Below are 25484 nucleotides of genomic sequence, written 5' to 3' on the forward strand. Positions count from 1 at the left end.
ATTTATGATTTTATTTACTTCCTTGCATCGGAACATCAAGTAAACAAAGATAAGATGAGCACAAACACCAAAAAATATGCAAACCAACACATACAGTTTTCTCAAAGAGGTTAAGTTGGAGAAGCTTGAAGGAATTGGACCCTCGAGAGTAGTTCCTTGAATCTTCCTGCATAACTAATTGGTCAACATATACCCAAATCTATAGAATAGAAAGATTGGACATCAAAATAGTAAGCAAGAATAGAAAAAATCTCAACACCGATAATAAAACCTTGGTAAAAAAAATTTCAAATGGAAATGAGAACATTTTCTTTTATGTCCTCTTGTAGGAATCCTTCATTTCAAAATGTGGTTCTCAGTATAATTCAAGAATGCAATTTTCCCATTCAGTTATATTACTATCTCAGTGACAGAAAATCAATCTACAATCTAGTTCTTCCATAATCTAAATGTTTTTAATTTTATAGGTAAATGAAATTTTAGTTAGGTAGTCATAAGATACAGACAAAATATTAGGTGTCTAACAAATCACCGTTTTCAATTGCTAATAATTATTTAACAATTTTTTTCTAATCAATGTTAGAAGTAGATAAATTTGAGGTCCCTTGAGCTAGATTGAAGAACCGCCACCAAGAAACCTAGTCTTCAAACAGTCATAAGATATGCTTTCACAAGGTATGTTTGAACATTTTAAGTTTTATTAAGAATAATATGTGTTCAGGTTGTGTCGTATGCACAAGTAAATAAAAAACATGGTATTTTAAAGTGTTTGGCACTATTTGCTACTTTTACATTACATGAATTGGTTAATTGGATCGTGCAGAAGAGAACAAGGTTTATAGTTACTGCAGAAAATGTGAGTCAAGGGGAACTCTACTTTCTACAAACAAATGCTGATGAAGATGTCACATCAAGGAATTATTGTCTGCAATCACACACAAACAGATTTCTCTTTCTTTCTAAATTTTATGTATGTGCCATTTTATATATCTATCAGACGATAACAATTTTGACTTGCAAGATGAGGACTATAACTTTTCTCCTGTTGCAACAGAAGTTACAAGGTCAATTTGATGCAACATAGTAATTAAAATCAAATTACTTGAACACACGTGCACACACATACATATATTAAATGAAGGTATCTGCCAATGAGCATACACTGGACTGACACATCAGACTGATTTCAAAATGATCCACATAAACTTAAATCATAAATTGTAAAATTTGCACAAAAAATATCTTACAATTCATTTAGATCGGTCCAGTTTCCAATGAAATCAGGTATCGCACCTGTAAATAGATTGTCAGATGCCGATCTGCAAGCCAAAACAAAAATAAGGATGCTTAGCCTCCCAACAGTTGGAGCCATATTATGAAGTCTGTAAATATAACATTAAGAACACAGGCTGTAAAGAATTATAGTAGAATCTCACACAATCTTCAACTTCTGTAGATTTCTGAAAGTGCTTGGAATCTCTCCAGTTAATCCGGCACTATCAATATACCTGTCCAGTCAACAAGAATAATGACTATTCGTATAATCAAACATCTTCCACATGATCAAAAACTCCTGCTAGAATATGGTAGAAAAAAGGTAGAACTTAATGATAAAAGATATTTTTCTTTGAAAGGCATTAGTGGGGAAATGTTGTCATTAATCAAAATTCAACCTTGAGCACACATTATACAGGAAGCGGCATGGCAGTTATATTGGAATGAATACATCCAAAAAATAATAATTTCAACATAAAATAATCCATATCAACATTAGTTTGGCTAGGTATAGTTCTACAATCAAGTTCCGATCTAACTGTCTTACAAGCCACGAGTTCCTATAATGGCATGAGTCTGCAGTTGCACTATTCATACATAGAAAAATCGAAGGATTTCATGCATAACTCTGCACTGTATCTCAATACTCAAAAATAAATTTCCTTCACAAGTGTGCAACTATACCTCGATAATTAAAAATGAATATGTTTTAGCACAAACATTTCACATGCAATCTTGTTCCCACCTTCTACTTGCACATGAATTTTGAAAATCATGTGGATTTCAAAAAATATCAGTGGCCCAAATGAAATTAGCCCTTCCTTTGTATTGTCATCTTCCACATCCATAGTATTATTGAACTGAAGATAAATGTTAGCCAAAGATTATAAAGAAAAACAAAATTTTAATATTTGAGTTAATAGGACAGAACAAAATACTGAATAAAGAGCTTGCGCAAAAATTAGAGGAGGAACAGTATTGCATTGGAATAATTTTTCTTTCTACCAATCACTTTTTGAGAAGAAATATCAGGATTCACAACAGTATCTAAGATATTTATTATTCATGTGGCAAGGTAGAGCTATATATTTTTTTAATAGCCAGACAAAAGATGTCATTTTGAATACAAACTCAACAGAATCTTCCCCCATGTAATTTGTAGGTTTCTTAACTAGAATAGACAATAATAACAGCAGTTTATCATGTCTCCTTTTCAGCCCTAGTTGTGTGACATGTTCCCTTAGCCTATTTTTTAATTTCCAAAGGTTAATGGGTTGCGTTGGGAAAATTATTCTAATAATAATCAAGGTTGAGCTTATTGTAATTTTTGCCAGCTTTGTAAAAGAATGGGGCACAGTAAGGCCTTTGTAACACTTAATGTTATTTTAATTATTTTTTAGTAAATAATTTAAAGTCAATTTAAAATTAGATTTTTGGGAAGAGAAAACTAAATAATATTATTGAAAAAATGCAAAAATATTGTTGTGTTCTAGATTCATCTGTGGAGTGATTTCTAGTTTATTTGTGATTTTTAGAGTGAAGATAGCCAGATTGAATAGATATCTCATATAATTTTTTACAAATGATCTACTGAATTTGTGAAGAGGGATATTAACATTCAACTAGTCTTACACTTTATTATTGTTGTCTAAGTTCTTGTTGTAGGCCATACAAGTTTGAGTATTGGGCCTGAGGATTTTAGAAAGAGTTGCGATTGTTTGGAGGTGCCAACTTAATCATTAATCTTAGTTGTACTTTCCAAGACAAGCCTGAGCAGTGCCAAGGCTGGAATATTGAACTTTGGGCACCAAATCTTTACTAGTATAGTGTAATGTCTCCTTTGATATAAATGTTCGAGAAGGACCTCTTAGTCTATTTCATTACTGTAGGCTAATTTTAGAGCTCGGAGAGGGAATATTTTAATTAATTGAATTTAAATTGCCTTATATTGTTATTTTGCAAACAATTTTAGTTTGATTAATTATTTTATTTAAAAGATCACCTTGTGTATTAAAGTGACTTTTTAGGGGCCAACGGGAATTAAAAATTAAAAAGGGTCACTTCATGCAATTTAAAAATAATATTCTCAAAAGTTCTTGGTAGGGTATAAAAACAAGTGCAAAAAAGAAATTGAACTTTTTGGTCATTTTCTAATTTTTCATTGTAAAGTTTGGGCTACAAATTCAACTCAAAATCCTTCGACGAAAACCATAAGGCTAATTTGGCTTTGGGGATGAAAGATTTTTTCCTCATCAAATCAAAGGTGGATTCAAATAGGATGCACAGTTGCATTTAAATAGAGAAACAAATATTTTATTGCTCGTTGTATATTCTAGAATTCTAAGTACAAATTTATTAAGATTTTCCAACAAATAAAAAATTTGTTAAGTGTTGTGTATGCAAAGTGGAGAACAATATAGAGATTGCAGTGGTGTGTGCAATGATGAAAATATTTAAAAAACATATAATATTCATTTAATGATGAGCTACTCCCTACTGTATCATATTGTGGCTCCCAAAGGGGCCGTACCAAATTATTGACCAATAAAGGGAGGGGTGATGCATTTTCCAACATGGATTACATAGGCATTATTTAGTTTGGTATAGGATGTAAGGAGTTCCAACTCCCTTGTGGCGATTGTACCACGTGTTGATGTTTTTTAAGACACTTTGAACACAAAATAAAATACCAAGGTATTCTATCCCCTCTTGAAAAAAGATACCTCATATGCTATACAACATGATCAAATGAGATGACTCCAAGGTTTACAATGTGAACTATGCGACTTAAATGTTGTGGATAGACATAGTGTTTATGATGTGATTTGCTAGAGTCACAAGGGGACTTATGTTTTTCTTGAACTCTATCAGACTCTAATTGACTTGGAAAATAAGGATAAAAGAGACAGTGGTTTAGAACACATATACTAATCCTAGGAATGTAGGAAATGATTGTTGAATCTGTGACACCAAAACAAGATTTTCTTTGGTATGTGGGAACAACTACACAAAGATACCAGTGCAATCTCCTAAGGGTAAGCGAATGATTTCATATCAGCCATGCACACCAACATCACGAACAATGAGAACATAATCAACAAACTCCAAGTGGTATGTACATAGGTTCACTATTCATCAACAATAAAATCTTCCATTCATCTAATAAACATTTACACTATGAGAAGTAGAGACCATGTAACAAGTTGAAATAGTACACCAAAGTCCACCATATCTTCAATGGAGAAAAGTAGGTTTATTACAACAAGCTTTAGCAACAATATCCTTTCCTCCTACTCTACTCTAGCTAACAACTGCTACTAACTATCTGGCTCTTAACTCTTAACCTTTACAAATAAGAGACTTGAGCTTTATATAGAGGTCTCATTACATTTTGAAGGCTCAAATCAATTTGATATCAATGGCCAAGATTTAACGATAAAATTCAAATTAGGGTTTGTCACAAAAACTCCTTCTTGGCCAATGAAATAATTACAATATTTAGGACACATGTCCTTCTTTGAGTGCTAACTAGAAAATAGGTTAGGTATGTGAAACAATATTTGATAAATTTCCATATGTCACTTGCTCCACCCTTGGATGGGTCAAGTACACTAAACCTAGAGATGCTGATGTAGAGTAATTTGATTGGTTAAATGATAACTGGATTTCACCTTAGCTTTCTCCTCATGTAGATCATCACAAATATGTATTGAGCAATAACTCTTAATACTCAACATTATCCAGTTGCTTAATGTGATGAAGATGGTGGGACATATTCCCAAATTGCACATCTTTGTGATTGTTGACGTGTATGAAATCGCATTGCTACAAACTTCATACGGCCAACGCAGAATAGAATAGCCGACTGATTATCCTACTCTCTCTTGAGATAAGGAAGTCGCTAATGCTGTTTTTTAAGTTTGATCAAAGGAGACTACCTCAAGGTTTCTTTTGTCAGGTCTTGACTGCGGGATCTCTCAGTGGCTTGATGTGTTTTTGCTGGAAACACAAGGGGGCTTACGTTTGATTAGTAATTTCATATACGAATTCCCAGGGACCTCTTTTGGTTTTCTTTCAGGTGATGTTGGTTAATTTGAAGCTGATTTAGCAAGACTGCAGATTTCTAAAAAAGGGGGATAAAATTGGGAGGAAAGAAAGGAAGGGTAGGGAGAAAGAGAATGGTAAATGTTAACTAGGACAACAGATTTACCCAAGCAGACAGACACCTCCGGGAAACCAAATTAAGCATCATCAGTCATTCAGACACAATGTTTGCATAAACTCAGTGCAATCTTCAAAGGAGAAACCAGATTTTCATATTATCAAATACAATATTAGAACTTCTACATTCATGATATGTGTACATTTGATAATCGAACTGAATCATAAAATAGCCCAGATTAACCATGCAGAAAGGAAAAAAGCAATCAGCTATCCTCTAATGGTATGGACTGTGAAGATTCTATCAGATGCTTGGTAAGAACTGCTGTGTAAAATGAACAAACATAATTTAAAAGCTTTCTAATTTAAATGAAGAAGGAGACCATGCACTCACAAGGAAATTTGAAGGTAATTTCAATCCATTGTATTAATTCCTGCAAAATTTCTTCAGAGCTTTCGCAACAATTCAAGAACTTCCTCTCAAAATGAGGGAAAACCAGTCCCCTTAAATAGGTTTCCAAAAATGGATGAATGGCCAAGATCTAATCTAAACAAGTGGCCCAGATTCATCCTTACAAAAAGAGGGACCCACACTCATAAATAGGGGGATAAATATCTACAACTACCCCAAAAGGAGCAATAACTACCAAAGGATAGTTACAACTTTTGAAATAATCCAAAAAAGGGAGGTGCACCAAAAAACTTTACAATATGTTGACCAAAAGTCAACTGTCACCTTTTTGGAACAAAAGTGCACTTTTTAAGACTTGGAGGGAAAAAGGCATTTTTGAGAAACTACTTTCTCTATCCTGGTTTCACATTCCTTTTGCAGAAACTGGTCTTCGCCATGCAGGTACTCTCGCCATAAATCACGACCTGCTGCTCGTTCCTCGCGGACATATTCTTGAAACTTGATGCATAATTGGAAGAGGGGATTAAAAGGCGGCATGGGAGGGTGGCGAATTTTGTATTGCATGCCTTCGAGATACTGGTCCACGTGCCTTAAACCGTCCTTCCAGCTGGAGCGATTACGCTCGAAGCACAATATGTCTGAATGGAACTGACCAGCAAAACTCAAGTCTTCAATGGAATAAGAAACCTTATCTGCTCCCAATCTTTCCTCCCAATCAGGCCGGATTACACTGTCGGACAGGTCATTTATCCACCCCGAAACCATTGATCGGAGGATGGTCTTGCCTAGTTCTTGCATGTTCCCCAGAATTGCCTCACATGCGTCATTTTCTTTGTCAATAATTTCCTGGGCGTCGTTCTTCATGGTGACGGTCCAGTACCATTCCTTGAGAACACTGATGCTATGGGGATTCAGGATGTCAAGCAGTGTGGGAATTTGTGTATGTGTCCAGAAAAGAGCTCTTAGGAGGGGAAGGGTAGAGGCCGCTACTTCATGCATGTGAAGGGATTCTCTCTTTACTTCCAACAGCCTGACTAGAGTGAGCTCTCGATGGAGAGCCATTTCTTTTACTTCTTTAAGGATCTGTTCTCCCTTTTTCTTGATGTCTTGCACCCATTCCTTAACGGCCTTTGCGGTATCCCGGATTCCTTCGAATTCAGTTGTGGTCCTCTGCGCCAATGCCATTGGGGGAATATGGGATTCAGAAGGGTTGTGTAGTGGCCGTAGGAGCTTATCGATGTATCCCTCGGCTTGTTCAGCACGGGCCCGATACATATCCTTTTCAGCCGTGACCTCCTCGAGCTGTCTGAGTATGTTCTGCACTGAGTCCTTAAATTCCTCCTTTTCTTGCTCTTTTGTAGCTCGTCCGATGGGGACAGTCGTAATGCTATAATCTGCTAGGGTTATTTGATCTGCTGGCTTGTTTACGGGCGGGGTAGCAATATGAAGAGTGCGGTTCCTTTGCCCATCCTTGGTTATCTTAGAGTATGTTCTCGGTTTCTTCTTCCCTTTTGCTTTTGTTTGATCCATTCGTGAGAAGATGTCTTCAAGGTCGATGGGCGCCTTGGTGGCGGCCCTGCGCTGAGCTCTGGCGATCAGCCACTCTTGAGGCACTGTCTGGGTTGAGGATAGGGTTAAGTTAGCACCTTGTGCTCCCATGCTTCCAACTGGCTGATCACAAATTAACAGCTGTCCCGCCATCGGAGGGGTGGAAGAAGGAGGAAGCTCTTTGTTTGCATCTGAGTTCTCCCCTATCTCACTGAATAATTGTCTGACATCTTCCTGTGATGGTGGCTCCTTGGTTCCCTCGAGCTCATGGATCTCGTCTGCTCTTTGTTCCCCTTCGACAGTTGAGTCGTCCTTGGCTGCATGGAGGAGTAGTAATTCATGGCGGCTCTGCTGGGTAGGTTCATGCACTTCGATCCCCTGGGTGGATGGGATTTCTCCTTCCTCTATCTGGTCACCCGGCTTAGTCGGATTGGGGCCCTTTTGCTCGGTGTCCGGCATATCTGGAGCAGGAGGATCATTGGCTTGGAATGCCTCTATGTCGCTCTGGGAAGGCGGAGCAGGTATGCAATCCAAATCTATGGCGTCGTCGGATGAACTGGGGTCCTTTGAAGATGAAGTGGTCTCTGGCCTTCTTATGGGAATCTTCTCCCTTCTTGTTCTTTTGGACGTCCGAGTCCCTCTGCAAGCCTTAGTTTTCTTCCTTTTCTCTGGTTTTTCAGCTGATGTCCTTTCATCTTCGGAAGACTGAGAGTCGAAATTGCCCATCAGATGGTAAGTAAACTGGACCCCTTCATGGACTAGCCTCTCGATCTGGTGTTGTAACCACTGATCTGTGTATCTTGCCGGGGCTGCCATGACTGCTTCGAAATCCGTGATTGGGTCTTGAGACCAATCAACGCCTGGCAAGAGATGCCTTACTGCTTCGAATTCCCAGACTTGGAGACAGTTCCCCGAGTCTGTGAGCTGATCCGGGACCCGACGGTACTCAAAGAGTCGCATTTGCTGCACACTCAATCTAGAATATTCCCGTCGCCTGACTTCGTAGTCATCGGAGCAATTTTTCCAGTAATCTTCAATTGACTCCTTTGCTCTGTAGCGCCTACCGTAAGCTCTCTTTGCCAAATTGTCATGATCAAAACATTTTCTCGGAAAATGTTCCTGTAGGCCATAGGAGGCTAGCTCTGCAAGGGATTCTTCTGCTAGGGTGGGAGTTCTCAATTGGACATCATGGTTGCCTATGATCATTGGAAATGCGAATCCAGCTTGCTTGCTCTCTCGTAACAATATGCCGGCAGGGCGTGATTGTCTCGCCACCTCCATGAGGACTACTTTATCGGTTGGATACCGCGGAAGTCGAAGGGGGGCACCTTCAAAGCCAGCAATTCGGAGGTAGGAGAATCTTGGGAACTGAATAAACCAGGCCCCATACCTCTGCATTAAAATGGTAGCTTGCTCTGAGAGCCTTATGTGTAACCCTCCCCGCATTAGCCTGACTAGGCGCATTGTGAAGGCGTCGTTGACGCGTTCGTATTGTCCAACCGCGTAAGCCGGGCTGCTCTTTTCCCTTTGAGCTATATCCTGGTAGTGCAGCTGCGGGTAGCAATCATAAACTTTTACCTGACCAGGCCCATTCCCGATCTCACCTTTCATTATTAATCCTGGCAGTGGCTGGTTCTTTGCGAACATATAGACCAAATAGGAGGTCATGGTGAAATACTTCTTTGTCTCAAGCTCAATCAGCTGAGCGTGGATGTTATCACTTATGATCTGGGCCCAGTCAAACTTAGACTTTCCGGCAAAGACCTGTTCTGTAAAATAGAACATCCATTCTTCAAAGTAGTTGGACTTAGGAAGTCCCATGACTCGGCTAAGTAAGGTGACCATATCGCCATGTTCATTACGAAAGTCACTTCTGGGGGTCTTTTTCACAATCCTGGTGCTTGAAGGCCTTTTCTCTTTGAACCATTCTTCGTTAATCAATGCCCTGCATCGGGCTGGGTTCATATCATACGCCCCCTGTGCCTCGTCCATTGTTGTAGCTATGGGATTATTTGGAAAGGGGATATCAAATGCATCACCGATAGCCTCAGGGGAGAAGTCGGCAATAGTGATATCTTCCAGAAGCACTAATCTGGACTTTGGCTCATAATGCCGAGCAGCTTCCACTACTAATTCATAGTTCTGGATTGCTGGAGGAAAACCTGCTGCTTGGGCGATGCCACTTTCTAGCATTTGCCTAGGCCTGCCATATGCATTGGGTGAGAAGACCCGATCCCTGAAATCCTGAATATCAATATGGCCAAGGTCGGTGTCACCAATGTTGTCCCAGATGCTCTGGACCTTTGACTCTCTTAACCCTCCTCTCTGATACTGATACTTCATTCTTTCAACTTTCCGTGGGACGTCTGATTTGGATGCTCGTGAGGTTTCTGCTGCAGCGGGTGTTCTTGATGATTCTGCCGCTGATTTAGGCATTTATCCTACACAGCCAGACACGGATTACAAGGTGATACGAGAATGACGATGCGGGTTAGATAATAACATAAGTGTTTCAACAGACCGAGATTAGTTTAAATATCATTCTGGGCTAACAATCTGATTAACTTCAACAGCATCATATTCCTGAAGATTTATGACTAAGCGTTCTCACTTTCGAATTTTTTGATTAATTTTAACAAAGACAAAACATGAGAATTTTGAAAAGAGATGCAGTTTTCGGCCAAACTTCGGGAATGAGTCCTAAATTTTGGATGCTCGAATGATGGAGATGCAGACTCTAAGCATTTCAAATTTTGCGTATTTGCCTATTTGATCCACACATTTTAAATGACCGTACGCGATAAGGCGTACTTACCTGATCGGAGCGAATGATGGGTGATTGCTCGACCTTGCGGCGGGGCGAGCGGATGATCCTGCAAAATTTGAATCCCAACGGTTATCCTTCCTGTTTAAATTTTCGCAGTTTGGAAGATGAAAGAGGATTTGTCAATTTCACATGGTTCTGTGCCTAGCAACCTGAATTTTAAATGGTTGATGGGAGGATGATGCAGTGTCTTACCTCCTTATTTTCGGATTTAAGAGTTCCTTTCGAATTTTGAATTGGAGGTTTTCGAATCTAACCTTCGCGGGTGTGCTCGTCCTGACCTCCGCATTACACGCTGTGTCTTCTGCGTTTAATGTTTTGCTTGCTTTTTGGACTTCGTTTTTACTTTCACCTTGGAATTTCGGATGCTTCGGGTCCGAAAACGCTGCTTGCCCGACCTTGTTGAAGCTCGAACGCAGGGGCTCGAAGTGCGTTTTGTAATGTGTTTGCTTTTGAAACCTTACTTTGCCCTTTTCATTCGGAGCTTGGGGTCCGAAGCATGCATTTCGATGTGTTTTTAAAACCTACACTTCGCCCTTGGTCATTCGGACGCGGGGGTCTGAAACGTCGTTTTTGATATGTTTTTAAAAAACTTTAACTTTGTCCCTTTTCATTCGGAGCTTAGGGTCCGAAGTGTGTTTGATATGCGTTTTTTAAAAACTTACCTTTTTTTTTTCCTTTTCGGAGCTTAGGGTCCGAAGTGTGTTTGATATGCGTTTTTTAAAAACTTACCTTTCGCCCTTGGTCATTCGGACACGGGGGTCCGAAACGTTGTTTTTGATGTTGCTTTTAAAACACAACCCTTCGCCCTTGGTCATTCGGACGCGGGGGTCCGAAACGTCGTTTTTGATATGTTTTAAAAACTTTAACTTCGCCCTTTTCGGAGCTTAGGGTCCGAAGTATGCATTTCGTATGTTTTTAAAACTTTAACTTCGCCCTTTTCGGAGCTTAGGGTCCGAAGTATGCATTTCGTATGTTTTTAAAACTTTAACTTCGCCCTTTTCGGAGCTTAGGGTCCGAAGTATGCATTTTGCGCTACGTTTTAAATTTAACAGCTTGTGCTGTTCGGACACGGGGGGTCCGAAGTATGCTATTGCACTGTGTTTTAAACTTAACCTTCACTAAAGTTCGGACCTAAGGTCCGAAAACGTTGTTGGGCAGTGTTATGTTTTGAAACTTTAACTTTTTGGAAATTTCGGACCTAGGGTCCGGAATGCGATTGCCACCTTATGCTTTCAAATTTTGAATTTTCACCTTCGGACGCTTACATCCAAAAGGGGGGGAGCGCACAACGTTTTAAACTTAACAGCTCAACTTGACTTTCGTCAAGTTCAGACCTGGAGTCCGAAAAAAAATGCTTGCATTGCGTTAAGTTTTGAAATTTTGGAACAAACTTTCGGCATTTACGCCCGAAAGCCAGATCAGTCAAGAGGACTCATTGGTTCGTTACTCCAACGTCGATCAGCTTACGGACTGATCACGAACTCGCTCGGGGAGACACGAGAAACTCTGTTTCGATTCTCGGGACGACGATCAAAAAACTCAAAACTGGAAAGGGGGGGACCCTGTCGGCGACAGGGGGCGTGTGCAACGCACAACAGTGATCAAGCATCTAAGTTTGCTTAACTCTTTTGAAGCTATCTTTCCTTGATCACATTTGCATTTCCATCCTCTAACTTGGTAACTGGCCTTGGGTTGTACTTCATCCTTCTGATGCTTGCTCCTAGTAGTCCTGGTGAACATGTACCTTCTATAGGGGTATATGCACATTGTACATGTTTTGACTACCTTGGTGTTGCTTGATTTAGATTTTGTGATACCTTGGCTTGATGTAGAATCTCTTGCTCACAGCGAACTTGACCTTGGTCTCCCTTGTACTAGCAGCTACTCTTGGATTTCCAAAGGAAATTCAAGATTGTCAAACATCTCTATCCTCATTCTTATGCTTTGAACATCCTGATGTTGTACACTTGAACCCCTTGATGTAACAGTCATAGTCCTTGCAAGTAAGATGCTTTAGTTTTTATGATGGTCTACATTTCTTGAATTACATCTTTCCTAGGTGCTCCTCGAAGCGTCCTCTATGTGTTGCCCTTCATAACCTCCTTGCTGGTGTTCCATGCCTTAATCCTACAAACAATCAAATCACAAATTAAAACATAACATTAAGTCTTCTCATATAATCTTAAAACCTTAAGCCTTACACCACTCCACATAGAGTGCATTTGAGGTATCCATTTGCACAAGAAGGATAGGTGCACATAGGTAACTTGCATGAACAAGGCTGTATATAGGTGGGTTTAAGGACTACCCTTGTATAAAGTTCTCATAATCTAGAGCACATTTGGAGGCCCCCTATGCATAACTTTGATTTTTGAGCGCATACTAAACACAAAGATGCATGGCGGGTTTAAAGGTTTAGCATGTATTGATCTCCCTTGAGCACACATTAAGTGTTGATCTGCACAGCATCTTGATGAAGCACATACAAAATCCTATCACCCAAAACTCCTTGCAGCTTGACAAATGCTGATGAGATAAAACTATGTTTCAAACTTGCAACAAAGAATGCCTTATGTTTGCAATTCAACCTCTGCCCCTTAATTCTGCTCCCTATTTTGGTTTGATTTAATGATGAAATCAAGATGACTTGATCCTTCCTTTATAGGCCTTGAAAGCCATCACCCTCCCTAGCCAGCTTGCAAATTAAATATTTTATCTTACACCTTTTGTTGTTGGGCGGGATTTTGATGTTAACATGTACAAGGTGATGAGTGCCTTCAAGGTAACTTCTTGCACTTTATATTTTGAAAGGATCAGCTCTAGTGCTTTCTTTTTCAATGAAGTCAACCACTTGTGAATCCATTACTTGTCATGTATAAATGAGGATGCAACTACCCCCTTCAAAGCACCATTCAGTATCAACCTCAATTGCTTTACTAATCAAATCTATATGCGAATTAAGATCACATTCTTAGTATTTTGACTTGATTTTAATGCTACTGAGTCTGATTATAATGCGTTTAAGGTCTGATCTCAGAGTTTGAAGATCCGATTCATTCATCCAAGTCAGAATTCTAAGCTTCTAGCGCCTTCATGATCTAAATTTTGCTCTCTAGGTCTGAGCGCATATGGAGGGACCCTTTGCAAAGCGGATTTAGAGGTGAAGCTTGCACAAATAGCTTAAATGGCAAAGTTGGAGGCATGTTTTGCACCACATTCAGATTTACCCTTGGCAGATTTGATATGTTGACGTGTCTAAAATCGCTGAACCTGCGACTTCATCCGGCCAACGCAGAATAGAATGTACTCGTTGAGTATCCTATCCTCTCATGAGATAAGGAAATCCCTAATGCTGTTTTTTGTTTGATCAAAGGAGACGACCTCAAGGTTTTGATTGTCAGGTCTTGACGGCGGGATTACTCAGTGGTTTGATGTGTTTTGCTGGAAACACAAAGGGGACTTACGGTGATATGGATAATTGCTGGATGAGTTCCCTAAAATTTCGACAGTCTCGTTACCGTTTGGCTTCAGTTGGATGATACTATTTCAGTAGGATTGTGGATTCTTCTTGGTAAAAAAGGGGAAAAAAGAGGGATAGGGAAAGAGAGGTACAGAAAGTCTAAGTTATTTAACTAAGATAGCATATTCAGAAAACAGACAGACACCTCCAAATAACTAGATTAAACATTACCAGCCATTTAGGCACAATATTTGTATGAATCTAGTGCAATCTTCAAGGAAAAAACTAGTTTTCATGCTATTAAACACATCAGAACTTTAACATTCATTCAATGAGTATTCAATAACCGAACTGAGCATGTGAAAGGTTCAGATTAACCATACAGGAGGAAAGACAATCAATCGTTCCCTAATGGTATGAACAGCGAGGATTCTATCAGATGTTTATCTAGAAAATGCTATGTAAATGAAAGAAACATAACTGACAAAAAATTTCAAATTAATGAAGGAGACCATGCACTCACAAGGAAACTTGAAACAGTCTTAACTTTGCGTTAAATCTTGTAAATTTCGCCAGAGCTTCAGCAACAATTCATAAACTTCTTATAAAATGAGGGGAAACTAGTCCCCTTAAATAGGCTTCAAAAATGGATGAATGGCCAAGATCTAATCTAAACAAATGGCCCAGATTCATCCTATAAAACATGGCTGCCCATACCCATAAATGGAGGGTAAAATATCAGCAACTACCCCAAAGGGAGCAATAACTACCTAAAAGGTAATTAGAACTTATCCAAAATAGTTCAAAAAGTGCACATACACAAAGTTTTAAGTTTACAGTTGACTTGGAAGTCAAACTTGACCCTTTGGCCAAAAAGTGCACTTTTCAAAAATTCAAAAGAAAAAAGCACTTTCTCTTTTCCAGCTCTAGATTCCTCGGTGATGAACTCGACCTCGTCGTGCAGATACTCTCCCCAGATATCCCGATTAGCTGCACGCTCTACCCGAACGTAGTCCTGAAATCTCAGGCATAACTTGAATAATTCGGTCGTTGGCGGCATAGGTGGATTGAACATTTTGTAATGGATACCTTATAGGAGGCTATCTAAATTCTCCAGTTCCTCTCTCCAGTATGACTTGTGATTTTCAAAACATGATATGTCTGCTTGAAGCCCAGAAGCAAAATCTAGATCCTTTATGGAGTATGCGACCCTGGGATTGAGCCGGTCTTCCCACTGCAGTTGTATCTCACTATCCTCCATACTATCTTTCCAACCAGGAACCATGGATTTGAGGATCCTCTCACCAAGATCCTTCACATTTGATAAAGTGTCATCGCACTTATCATGCATTTTATTGATATTATCCCTCATGTCGTCCTTCATGCTGAGGGTCCAATACCAGTCTTTGAAGGTGTTGACACTATAAGGATTTAGGATAGTGTCAACCACAGGGATCTGAGAGCAAGTCCAGAATAGAGCCCTAATGAGGGGCAATGTCTTAGCCATCGCCTCATGAGTGTTATAGCACTATTTCTTCAGCTTACACATTTTGATAATAATGGCTTCCCTATGGAGGGCCATTTCGCGCATATCCTTGAAGATTTGCTCTCCTCTTTCTTTAATGCCTTGCATCCATTCTTTGACGGCCTTTGCAGTATCCCGTACTCCTTTAAATTCTGTTGTGGTCCTCTGTGCCAATGCTGTTGGGGGAATGTGGGATGCGGAAGCATTGTGCAATGGTCTCAGGAGTTGATCATGTACCCCTCGGCCTTCTCAGCACGAGCTTGATACATGTTCTTTGCAGCTGTTATTTCTTCAAGTTGCCTGAGCATGTTTTGTATTGAATCCTTGAATTCCTCCTTTTCCTGCTCCCTAGTGGCTTGTTCGATGGGGACAATCGTGATGCTATAATCTGCCAGTGTAATCTGATTTGCTGGCTTGTCCATAGGCGGGGTGGCGATGTGAAGAGTACAGTTCCTTTGTTCGTCTTTGGTTATTCTGGAATATGCCTTGGGCTTTTTCTTCCCCTTGGCCTTAGCTTGGTCTATGCGAGAGAAGACGTCCTCCAAATCGATGGGTGGCTTGGTGGCGGCCTTGCGCTGAGCTCAGGCAATTAACCATTCTTGGAGTACAGTCTGGGCTGATGCTATGGTTAAATTTGCACTCTGTTCTTTGATGTTTTCAGCCATCCCATCACAAATTTGCAGCTGTTCCGTTACAAGAGGAGTAGAGGAAGTGTCAAGTTCCTTGCTTGCAGCCGAATTTTCTCCCACTTCACTGAACAATTGTTTGGTATCTTCGTGTGATGGTTGTTCTTCGGTCTTTTCAGGCTCGCGAGTCCCATCTGTCCTTTGCTCTCCTTCAACAGTGGAGTCATCTTTGGCAGCAGTATGTAGTTGTAATTCATGGCGGCTCTGCTGGGTGGGTTCATGTAATTCAATCCCCTGAGTGGATGGAATCTCTCCTTCCTCAACTTGGTTATCAGGTTCAGCTGATTCAATGGCCCTTAGCTCGGCATCCAGCATGTTGGGTGCAGGAGGATCATTAGCTTCAAATGCGTTGATATCACTCTGGGAAGGCGGAGTAGGTATATAATCTAGTTCTACTACATCATCGAACGAGCTGGGGTCCTTTGATGATGAAGTGACCTCTGGTCTCTTAATAGGGATCTTTTCCCTTCTTGTTCTTTTGGATGTCCGAGTTCCTCTGTTGGCTTTAGCCTTCTTCCTTTTCTCAGGCTTTTCAATCTCTTCCTTAGGTGCACTGGAAGTTCCCTCATCTTTGGAGGACTGAGAATCAAGGTTACCCATCAAGTGGTAGGTGAACTGGACTCCCTCATGTATTAGTCGCTCAATTTGTTGGTGCAACCATTGGTTAGTATACCTTCCTGGGGCTGCCATAACCACCCCGAAATCAGTGATTGGCTCTTGCGACCAATCGATGCCTAGTAACAAATGTCTTACTGCCTCAAAATCCCGAACTTGTAGGCAATTTCCTTAATCTGTCAGTTGATCTGGGACTCGACGGTATTCATAGAGTCGCATTTGCTGCACACTCAGCCTCGAATATTCGCGCCGTCGGACCTCATAGTCATCAGAGCAGTTTTTCCAATAATCTTCAATTAATTCTTTTGCTCTGTATCCCCTGCCATAGGCTCTCTTTGCCAGATTGTCATGATCAAAGCATTTCCTTGGAAAATGCTCTTGTAGGCCGTAGGAGGCCAGCTCTGCAAAGGATTCCTCTGCTTGGGATGGGTTCTTTAGGTGGGCATCCTGGTTACCCAAAATCATAGGGAATGCAAATTTGGATTGCTTCCTCTCCCTGAGTAAGCTACTTGTCGGACGTGACTGCCTTGCGACTTCTAGGAGAACTATCTTGTCGGTTGGGTATCACGGAAGTCGGAAAGGAGCACCCTCAAAACTAGCTATCCAGATGTAGGAGAATCTTGGGAATTGGATGAACCAGGCCCCATACCTCTGTATCAGGATGGTAGCTTGCTCTGAGAACCTTATGTGTAGTCCTCCTTGCATTAGCCTGACGAGGCGCATTGTGAAGGCATCATTGACGCGCTCATATTGACCAACTGCATAGGAAGGGCTGTTCTTTTCTCTTTGAGCTATGTCCTGATAGTGTAGTTGTGGATAACAATCGTATACCTTCACCTGATCAGGCCCATTCCCAATTTCACCTTTCATGATCAAACCTGGTAGTGGCTGGTTCATGGCGAACATGTAGACTAAATAGGAGGTCATAGTGAAGTACCTCTTCGTCTCAAGTTCGATCAGTTAAGTGTGGATGTTGTCGCTTATGATCTGGGCCCAGTCGAACTTGGATTTCCCAGCGAAGACCTGTTCTGTGAAGTAAAACATCCATTCTTCAAAGTAGTTGGATTTGGGGAGTCCCATAACCCTGCTGAGCAATGTGACCATGTCTCCATGCTCATTGTGAAAGTCGCTTCTAGGGGTTTTTTTCCCAATCCTGACGCTTGGAGGTCTTCTCTCCTTGTACCACTCTTCATCTATCAGTGTTCTGCATTTGGCAGGGTTTACATCATACGCCCCCTGCGCTTCATCTATAGTTGTTGCTACGGGGTTGTTCGGGAAGGGAATGTCAAATGCGTCGCCAATGGCTTCAGGAGTGAAGTTAGCGGGGACCATATCCTCGAGGAGCACCAATCTGGAGTTTGGTTGGTAGTGTCAGGCTGCCTCTACCACTAGTTCATAGTTTTGCACTGTCGGGGGAAATCCTGCGGCCTGGGCAATGCCACTTTCCATCATCCGCCTAGGTCTACCATAGGCATTAGGGGAGAAAACTCTGTCTCTGAAATCTTGAATATCGATGTGGCCCAAGTCAGTATCACCGATATTTTCCTAGACACTTTGCACTTTTGATTCCCTCAATACCCCTCTCTGATACTGATATTTCATCTTTTCAATTCTGCGAGGGATATCTAACTTGGATGCTTGCGACGTCTCGGCTTTACCAGGGGTCTTTGATGATTCAACTGCCGATTTAGGCATTTATCCTGCACAGCCGGACGTGGATTACGAGGCGATATGAAGGGAGTAGAGCGAGTTAAATAAAGGATATGCCAGTATACAAGGATCAATTTGAAAACTGAATTCAAAGGACATCATGTCACTTTTAGCTAAAAAGCTTAATTGATTTAAACATGAATATTTATGAAGCTTTTCGATTGCGGATTTATACTCGGGCACTTTAGGACCAATTTTTCAGAATGGACGACGCTTGAGAAATTTTCCTAAGTCTGAAAATGCGTTTTCTAGCTGATTCTTAGGAGTAAATTCTGATTTCAATTGCTTTGCATGACGCCTTATAAACGGAAACAGATGCAATTTCGGATTTAATCAGTTTAAATTAATTTTGCACACATGTCTATCCAATTTGCAAATATTTCAAACGATTTCAAGATAGGTGAAACACACTTACCTGGCGAAAATGAATGGCGAGAATTTGCACAATTTGCCTTGCAAGAATGAATTCCAACTTTCGGATGGGGGAGTCTGCGATTTGAATTTTAACGGTTAACTCCCTATTCAAATTTTTCGTGCCTATGTTTTGGAAAGAAAATGCGGATTTAAACATTTAGACATAGCAATTTTTTACCTTGGACGCCCTTCCAAATTCTAACTTCGTGATTTTATGGCGTTGAGAATGGTGTTAATGGCATTTTACTTTTCAAGGCTCATAAAACTTCACGATTTTACCTTACGTGATCCTCAGCAAATGGAGAGGGTTTTCAAATCTTGAACTTCACGTTTCTGTCCTACAATGAGCTATTACAGGGTTTACTGAGTTTGCAAGGTTTGTAAAAATCGCGATTTTACCTTCAATGCAAATTGTGCTCTTTGGGTCCACCCTCCAAACCTTATGCCATTTCCCTTTCACGCGATTTTACCTTGACTTCGGCGGTTTGTGAAAATCGCGATTTTGGCATTTGGGTGTGGTCTTCAAACTTTGGCCTTTTTGACATTATTTTTCAACCTTTTAAATCCTTGCGATTTGCCTTGTTCACGCGAAGTTCGGCTCTTTGGGGTGGATTGTTAAAGCTTGGCATTTTTGACGCCCTTTTCATCTTTTAAAACCCCTGCGATTTTCCTCCATTGCGCGAAGTTCGGCGATTGGGCGTGGTTTGCCAACTTCGGACCTTTCAATTACTTTGCCAATTTCGGACCTTTCAATTGTTTTGCTAATTTTGGCGATTTTGAGCCTTTTGTCAATTTTCAAACTTGACTTTCTTCGCGCTTTTCCTCCAAATCGCAATTTTTCAGGGATATGGAGGCCTTTGAAAATTTTGGCACTTTAAGTGGTTTTACAAACTTTGGACCTTTTGCTCATTTTGTCAATTTCGGACCTTTTGGGTCATTTGCAAACTTCGGACCTTTTGCTCACTTTGCCAATTTCGGAGCTTTTTGCACCTTTTGCCAATTTCGGACCTTTTGCTCATTTTGTCAATTTCAGACCTTTTTGGTCATTTGCAAACTTTGGACCTTTTGCTCACCTTGCCAATTTCGGACCTTTTGCTCATTTTGTCAACTTCGGCATTTTTTGACCTTTTGCCAATTTCGGACCTTTTTGCAAACTTTCAAATTTTACTGCGTTTTTACTAAAAAGTGCAAGTTTCGGCACTTGGGTGGGTTTTGTCAATTTTGGCACTTTGGGGCACTTTAAGGCTTTCGCCCCTTTTTACCTTTCAGCTGGCGAAAATCGCCATTCATACAAATCCTGCAAACTTCTAAAAACATCATGTAATCTCTCCCTTTTAGTGTGAATTTCAGGACACGGAGGAGGTTTTTGAAAATTTACACCTCTGCACCCTCTTATCTCTCTTATATCCCTATGCGAAAAATCGGCGTCTTTGGGTCCTCATGCGACCTTCAGACGCTTTATCCTTTACTTGGCGGATTTCGCCAGTCTCTATCATCCTACGCCTATCTAAGGTGATTTTACAAGCTTAGACAACCTCTTGGAATTTGTGCTTGAGGGCTCAACTGACCTCATGGATTGACAAGCTCTTGCTCATGACATCACCATCTCCTGGACTGATTACGAGCTCGCTCAAAAGGACGCGAGACACTTTGTGCGGACCTCAACAGGGCGAAGACGAAAAGGCCCAAAAAAGGAAAGGGACCCCTGTCGGCGACAGGGAGCATGTGCAACGCACAACAGATAGGTAAGCATGCATGGATGAGAGAGCGCACCAAGCTTGCTCTTTATTGGATTTACTTAACCTTAATTTTCCTTGAGCATATTTAGACCCTTGAGTTGTATGGTGGGTTTAGAGGTCTAGTGTGCATAAGCAAGTGTGCATGAGAAAGGGGGAGTTGCACAAACAACATGCCTTGAAAGAGTAAAAATAACACTTAGACAATTTGGAAAGTTATTCCCACTTGGATGCGTATAGACCTCTAACTAGAAAAGTGGATTTGGAGGTGTGGGCTGCATAACCTTGATCAAATTCTCTAGCCCATTTAACACTTGATTGACTCAATTATCCCTCATCCTTTTAGAGCGCAAATGAACCTAAGCCCTGCACAAGCGGATTTGAGAAAAGTGGTCTTCATCAAAGCTAAGCGCACTTTGAGCATATGCATCCACAAACATCATTATCTACCCTCATGAGCTCATTAGAGGGGGAAGCATGCATAAAGTCAAGTTGGAGTGGGATTTTAGTGCTGCTATGCATAGTATTTTGTCTTAAACTATTTCTCATCCTCCCTTTCTTTTGAGCGCATATGAAAGGTAGCTTTGGACAACAAGGTGACACACGTTTGATAGGTGCAAATGCACAATCATGACTTGAGCACTTTGTTGAAGTAATTGCACAACATGAAGGGGGCAAATGACATAGTAGAATGCTAAGGTTGAAGTGGGTTTCGAGGATTCCCTTGCACGGAAGCAATGAGCATGAGCACATTTGAAGAGCATAATTGCATAAGATTTACCTAAGTGCATTTAGAAGGGATGCTTGCATAAAGAGATAAGTGCACTCAAAGTGTAGTCTTTGTTGTTGTGTAGCTAGGTCGGATCCCTTCTAGGGCTGACCTAGTGCACAAAATCCCAAGTGGCTTGTCGGCCTTGGCATTTGGATATCTCAGTTGTATGAGTCTAATTTGGGGCAGGCCCTATTTGGGCGAACCACTTGTGTTAACTTGTGATTAAGTTAAATGTAACTTGCAACTAAGGGAGACTCATATGTAACTTGTAATATATAGGTCTGACCCTATCCTTGGCGCCAAAAGTATATGGCTGACTTGAGGTCTATTAGGAGGTATTGACTCATATATATGCAAGGTCATGATTGCATCAATAGACATGAACTCAATAACATGAAGGACATGTAGTGTGCTCGGGGGTGATGATAAGAGCTTATCTTCTATGGTTGGGAAGGCAACAGATTTGATGTTTGCCTGTGGTTAATGAGCACTACCATAAAATCAACATGGTATCAGAGTAGGTTCCTTCTATTGAACCTAACCGTTTGAAGGTAGATCCTATGCTTTCAAGGGAATTCAATCAGAAACAATTGCAGATTTAAGATCTCTTCCAGATCGAAAGGCGACTACAGAGGATAATGCAGCGATTACACTCGCTGACCTCCGCTCTTCACAGTGGCGTCGGTCAGGCGTCTAAACGAATCAGGAATTTCTGACTTGATTTGAGAAGTACTGAAGAGTCATCAATTGCTCAAAGGAGATTGGCTTAAAAGGCATAAATGAAGTTTCGAGCCTTAGCCGTTATTCACCGAATCGACATTCCTTAGCATATATATAAAATCGTGGGAGTTTTGTTGAGTGCTGCCATTAAGTCAGATTGGTATTGAGATTTAGGAAGGAGTCGTTCATGGTTTTGAAGTATATTCTTATTGCTTTGGGAACTCGACCACTTCTTCAGAAACATGGGAGTTTGGGAAAGTGTGTTGATTCAAGTCTAGGCGTACTCATGTTCCTGAATTATTCTTGTGAACATTATACAACTGTGTATATTCTTGACATCACCATTATTGCGAGAGTCTCTTAGTCTTTTGTGGTGATATCTTCCGCATCATACCTATCTTGTGGTTCAAATTTTTGCTATTGCCATCCCTCAACTTATAGCTAAGTTGTGGACATTGGAGGCAGTTGTGGGACCTTGTATGTGGCCAGCCTTGCACAATTGATATAGCCACTGCCTTTGTCTAATGTTACAGGTCTGCAAGTGTGTGGCATGAGGATCTTTGGGGCAAGTCACCTAGCTGCTGGCGCCAGGACTTGTTTAGGGAAGCCATGTAGTTTATGCTAGGTATATAAACCCTTGCTGTGTGAGGTTTTCAACTGTTGTCATATCCATTTTTCTATTATGGCTTCCATTACCAGCCGTGAGACTTCATTAGCTGTTGCCATTGCTTGGAAGCTGCACATTGCATTCATGGACCTGCTGAGTCTTCACTTGGAGTTTGAGCATTGTTATTCTGTGTATGGGGATGAGATAAATGTGGACTTCCTTTAGAGTTTCTACCACTTATAAAGACATTTACAGTCAGGAGGCCTGAGATTATCATCGGCACCTTGTTACTATTTCAACTCTAGTCAGGTGTCATTACCAGGGGATGGATCGTGGATGCCCAAGATGATGGAGATGACTTTGTTATTGATAGTGATGTGATTGTCAGCCAGAGCTGAAAGTTCGACCTGATTGCTCCAATTGTGTCCCTACTATAGTGAAAATAGACTAAGGTTCTGAGATCCATTAAATAAGAGATAAGTATTCCATGCTTGATTAATGCACATGATTTTTTTATATAGTTATTAATTCATGCTATAACTTTGATAATGAATCATGTATGCTTCATTTGCATTAGATAATCTCTTTGAAATGCTTTCAGGACGGACTAAGAACCATAAGAGATTGCATTCAAGGAAGGAAGAACTTGATAATTGTTGCTATGAGATTGAGATGATGGCTGGAAGCGTTTCTTCAAGGAAGGAAGACTTTGAGGCATCCTGTGAGGAAGCATCACAGGTTGAAGTCTAGAGACAACTTGCTGCCATAAAGCTGAGTTGATGATACATAACTAGAGGTAACCTTGGACAAGGAGGTCAGAAGATTGATTTCAGCTTCAAAGGGAGCCTACCATTTTTCAACTTTAGAGGGAGCCTAACATTTCAGCTTCAGAGGGAGCTTCATCATCATGAAGACTTGGTTAATGAGTTCTTCTCTGTGAGGGAGTAGTTAGAGGTGCAATCCCTTGTTAATGAGTTCTTCTCTGTGAGGGAGAAGTTTGAGGTGCAATCCCTTGGTAATGCATTCTTCTCTCGGAGAAGTTTGAGGTGAAAGCCCTTGTTCCACCCTCTGCGAGTAGGCATGGTGGAGATGCATTCTTCTCTGGGAGAAGTCTGAGGTTAGAGCCCTCGTTCCACCCTCTGCGAGTAGGCATGGTGGTAATTCACCCTTCTCTGGGAGAAGGTTGAGGTGAAAGCCCTCTTCCACCCTCTGCGAGTAGGCATGGTGAGCCCACCCTCTATGAGTAGGTATGGTGGGTATCATGGAAGTAATTCCATGATGTGCTTGTTCACCCTCTGGGAGTAGCTATGGTGAACGTATTATTCATCGGAGTAGCCATGGTGGTAGTCACTATTTGATTTGGTTATTTAGAAGGAATCCTCCCTCCATCTGTATATTAAATAAGATATCTTATGCTGATCAGAAACAAATATGCTTGTAGGTTTGTATGCATCCTTGTGATTGCAGGTTCTCATAGATTAGGCCATCTACTTTTAGGAATAAGGTAAGATTTGAGTGTCACCTTGAGTTCCCTAATATTATAGATTAAATGTAGAATATTTAATTGAATGTTATGGCAGAATTTGGTTCAGAGTTCACTGTGTTAAGTTTATACAACAATTTCTCCTAAATTAAATGACTTGTTTGATATTACAATCATATTGAGTTAGATTATTATTGTTAAATAGACTCATTAATAGTAGGGGACATTACAGGCTCAAAAAAGGGAGACCGAACAAGCAAACTAATGTTGTGAGAAAGCTCCTTGTATTATCTTTATCAATGAAGTGGATGACTACATTAGTGCAACAAAGAAATCTACGCTAGTCTAAGTTGAGATCATATTAATGTAAAAGACATGTATGAGAACACTACTTCTATTAATAAAGGATATTCTTGCCAATATAAAGGAGGGAGTATCTAGAATAGTTGGATGGTCAAAAGAGTTTATCGGTTATAGACAATTTAGATAGTTACGGTCCACAATATGGAGGAGCAACTGGTACGATGGGATTGGACATAGATCCTCTTTGGTTTGGTGCAATTATACTCTACAAATTCATGGCATTTTCTATTATTGTTCATGGTTGAAGAAAGAATTGTGAGAATATTCATTAGTGTTGTCTCAACTTTTAAATTTTTAAAAAATTGACAACTACAATTTTTTACTTAAACTTCGTAGTTTTCTTCTATAAAGAACGTTTTAGGAGGTTCAAAACTCATATTTGCTAGTGTCAAATCATCAGTGGGTGTGTTTGTCATCGTTGTCCAAGTTTTGGTTGGTTTTGGTTTTCATTTTCCTAGCTTTCTATGCAATTTCGGGTTTCAAGTCAGTCACTGCAAGTAGGAACTTTTTGACCTCACTACAAATAGGAACTTTTTGCTGACATGACAAGTTAACTTTACTTGCAATCAGGTCTTAGAAACCCGATTACAAGTTACTTGCAAATTCGGGTTTTAAGTAGGTGATTGCAGGTTGTAGGAGCTTTTGAATGCAATTACAAGTAAAAGCACTTTACTCGTAATTGGGTCTTTAAGACCCAATTACAAGTTTGTCCATTGTTTTTTTTAAGTCAAACATACTTGTAGTCGGCTATTTGTGACCAGATTACAAGTTAGTCTTTCCCTTTTATAAAGTTTGCAATCACTTTTAGTTGTAATTGGGTGTTTAGTACTCAATTATAAGTGTCTCTCAAAAGGCCAAGAGAAATGTATTTTGTATTTGCATTGGGCTTTTAGGACCTGATTCCCCCTCTTCTTGCATCTCCATTATCCTATGATATTAAGGGGTTCTTCTTAGCTTGCCTATTTGTGCCTTTGAGTGGAGTATTGAAATCTCATTCTACTTGCTTCAAGTGGAGTTGCTTACTTGCAATTGAGTTTCAAAACCTTGATTGCAAGTGTCTTAGCTATGATCATTGTTTTATTTTCATATTTCAAAGTCCCCTTTTCTTTGAGTGTTGCATTACATATGCATTTGCAATCGAGTCTCAAAACCCCGATTGCAAGTTTGTCC

General features: G+C 40.4%; 1 protein-coding gene and 1 long non-coding RNA gene across 9 annotated transcripts in view; one reads left to right on the plus strand and one right to left on the minus strand.

Moving 5' to 3' along the window:
* The window catches only part of LOC131053379 (probable LRR receptor-like serine/threonine-protein kinase At1g56140), a 118941-nt gene that overhangs the window by 65929 nt on the left and 27528 nt on the right, over positions 1–25484 (minus strand). For all 8 annotated transcript variants that reach the window (XM_057987979.2, XM_057987977.2, XM_059214305.1 and 5 more), the window contains 3 exons: positions 1437–1508; positions 1248–1319; positions 95–166 (listed from right to left, as the gene is read on the minus strand). In XM_057987979.2, coding sequence (XP_057843962.2) covers positions 95–166; positions 1248–1319; positions 1437–1508 — 216 coding nt within the window. The remainder of the gene's footprint in view (positions 1–94; positions 167–1247; positions 1320–1436; positions 1509–25484) is intronic.
* LOC131053381 (uncharacterized) overlaps positions 1–25484 on the plus strand; it is a 70355-nt gene that overhangs the window by 38360 nt on the left and 6511 nt on the right. The gene's annotated exons all lie outside the window — the stretch shown is intronic.

The sequence above is a fragment of the Cryptomeria japonica genome, chromosome 11 (genome assembly GCF_030272615.1).
Source record: "Cryptomeria japonica chromosome 11, Sugi_1.0, whole genome shotgun sequence".
NCBI lineage: Eukaryota > Viridiplantae > Streptophyta > Pinopsida > Cupressales > Cupressaceae > Cryptomeria > Cryptomeria japonica.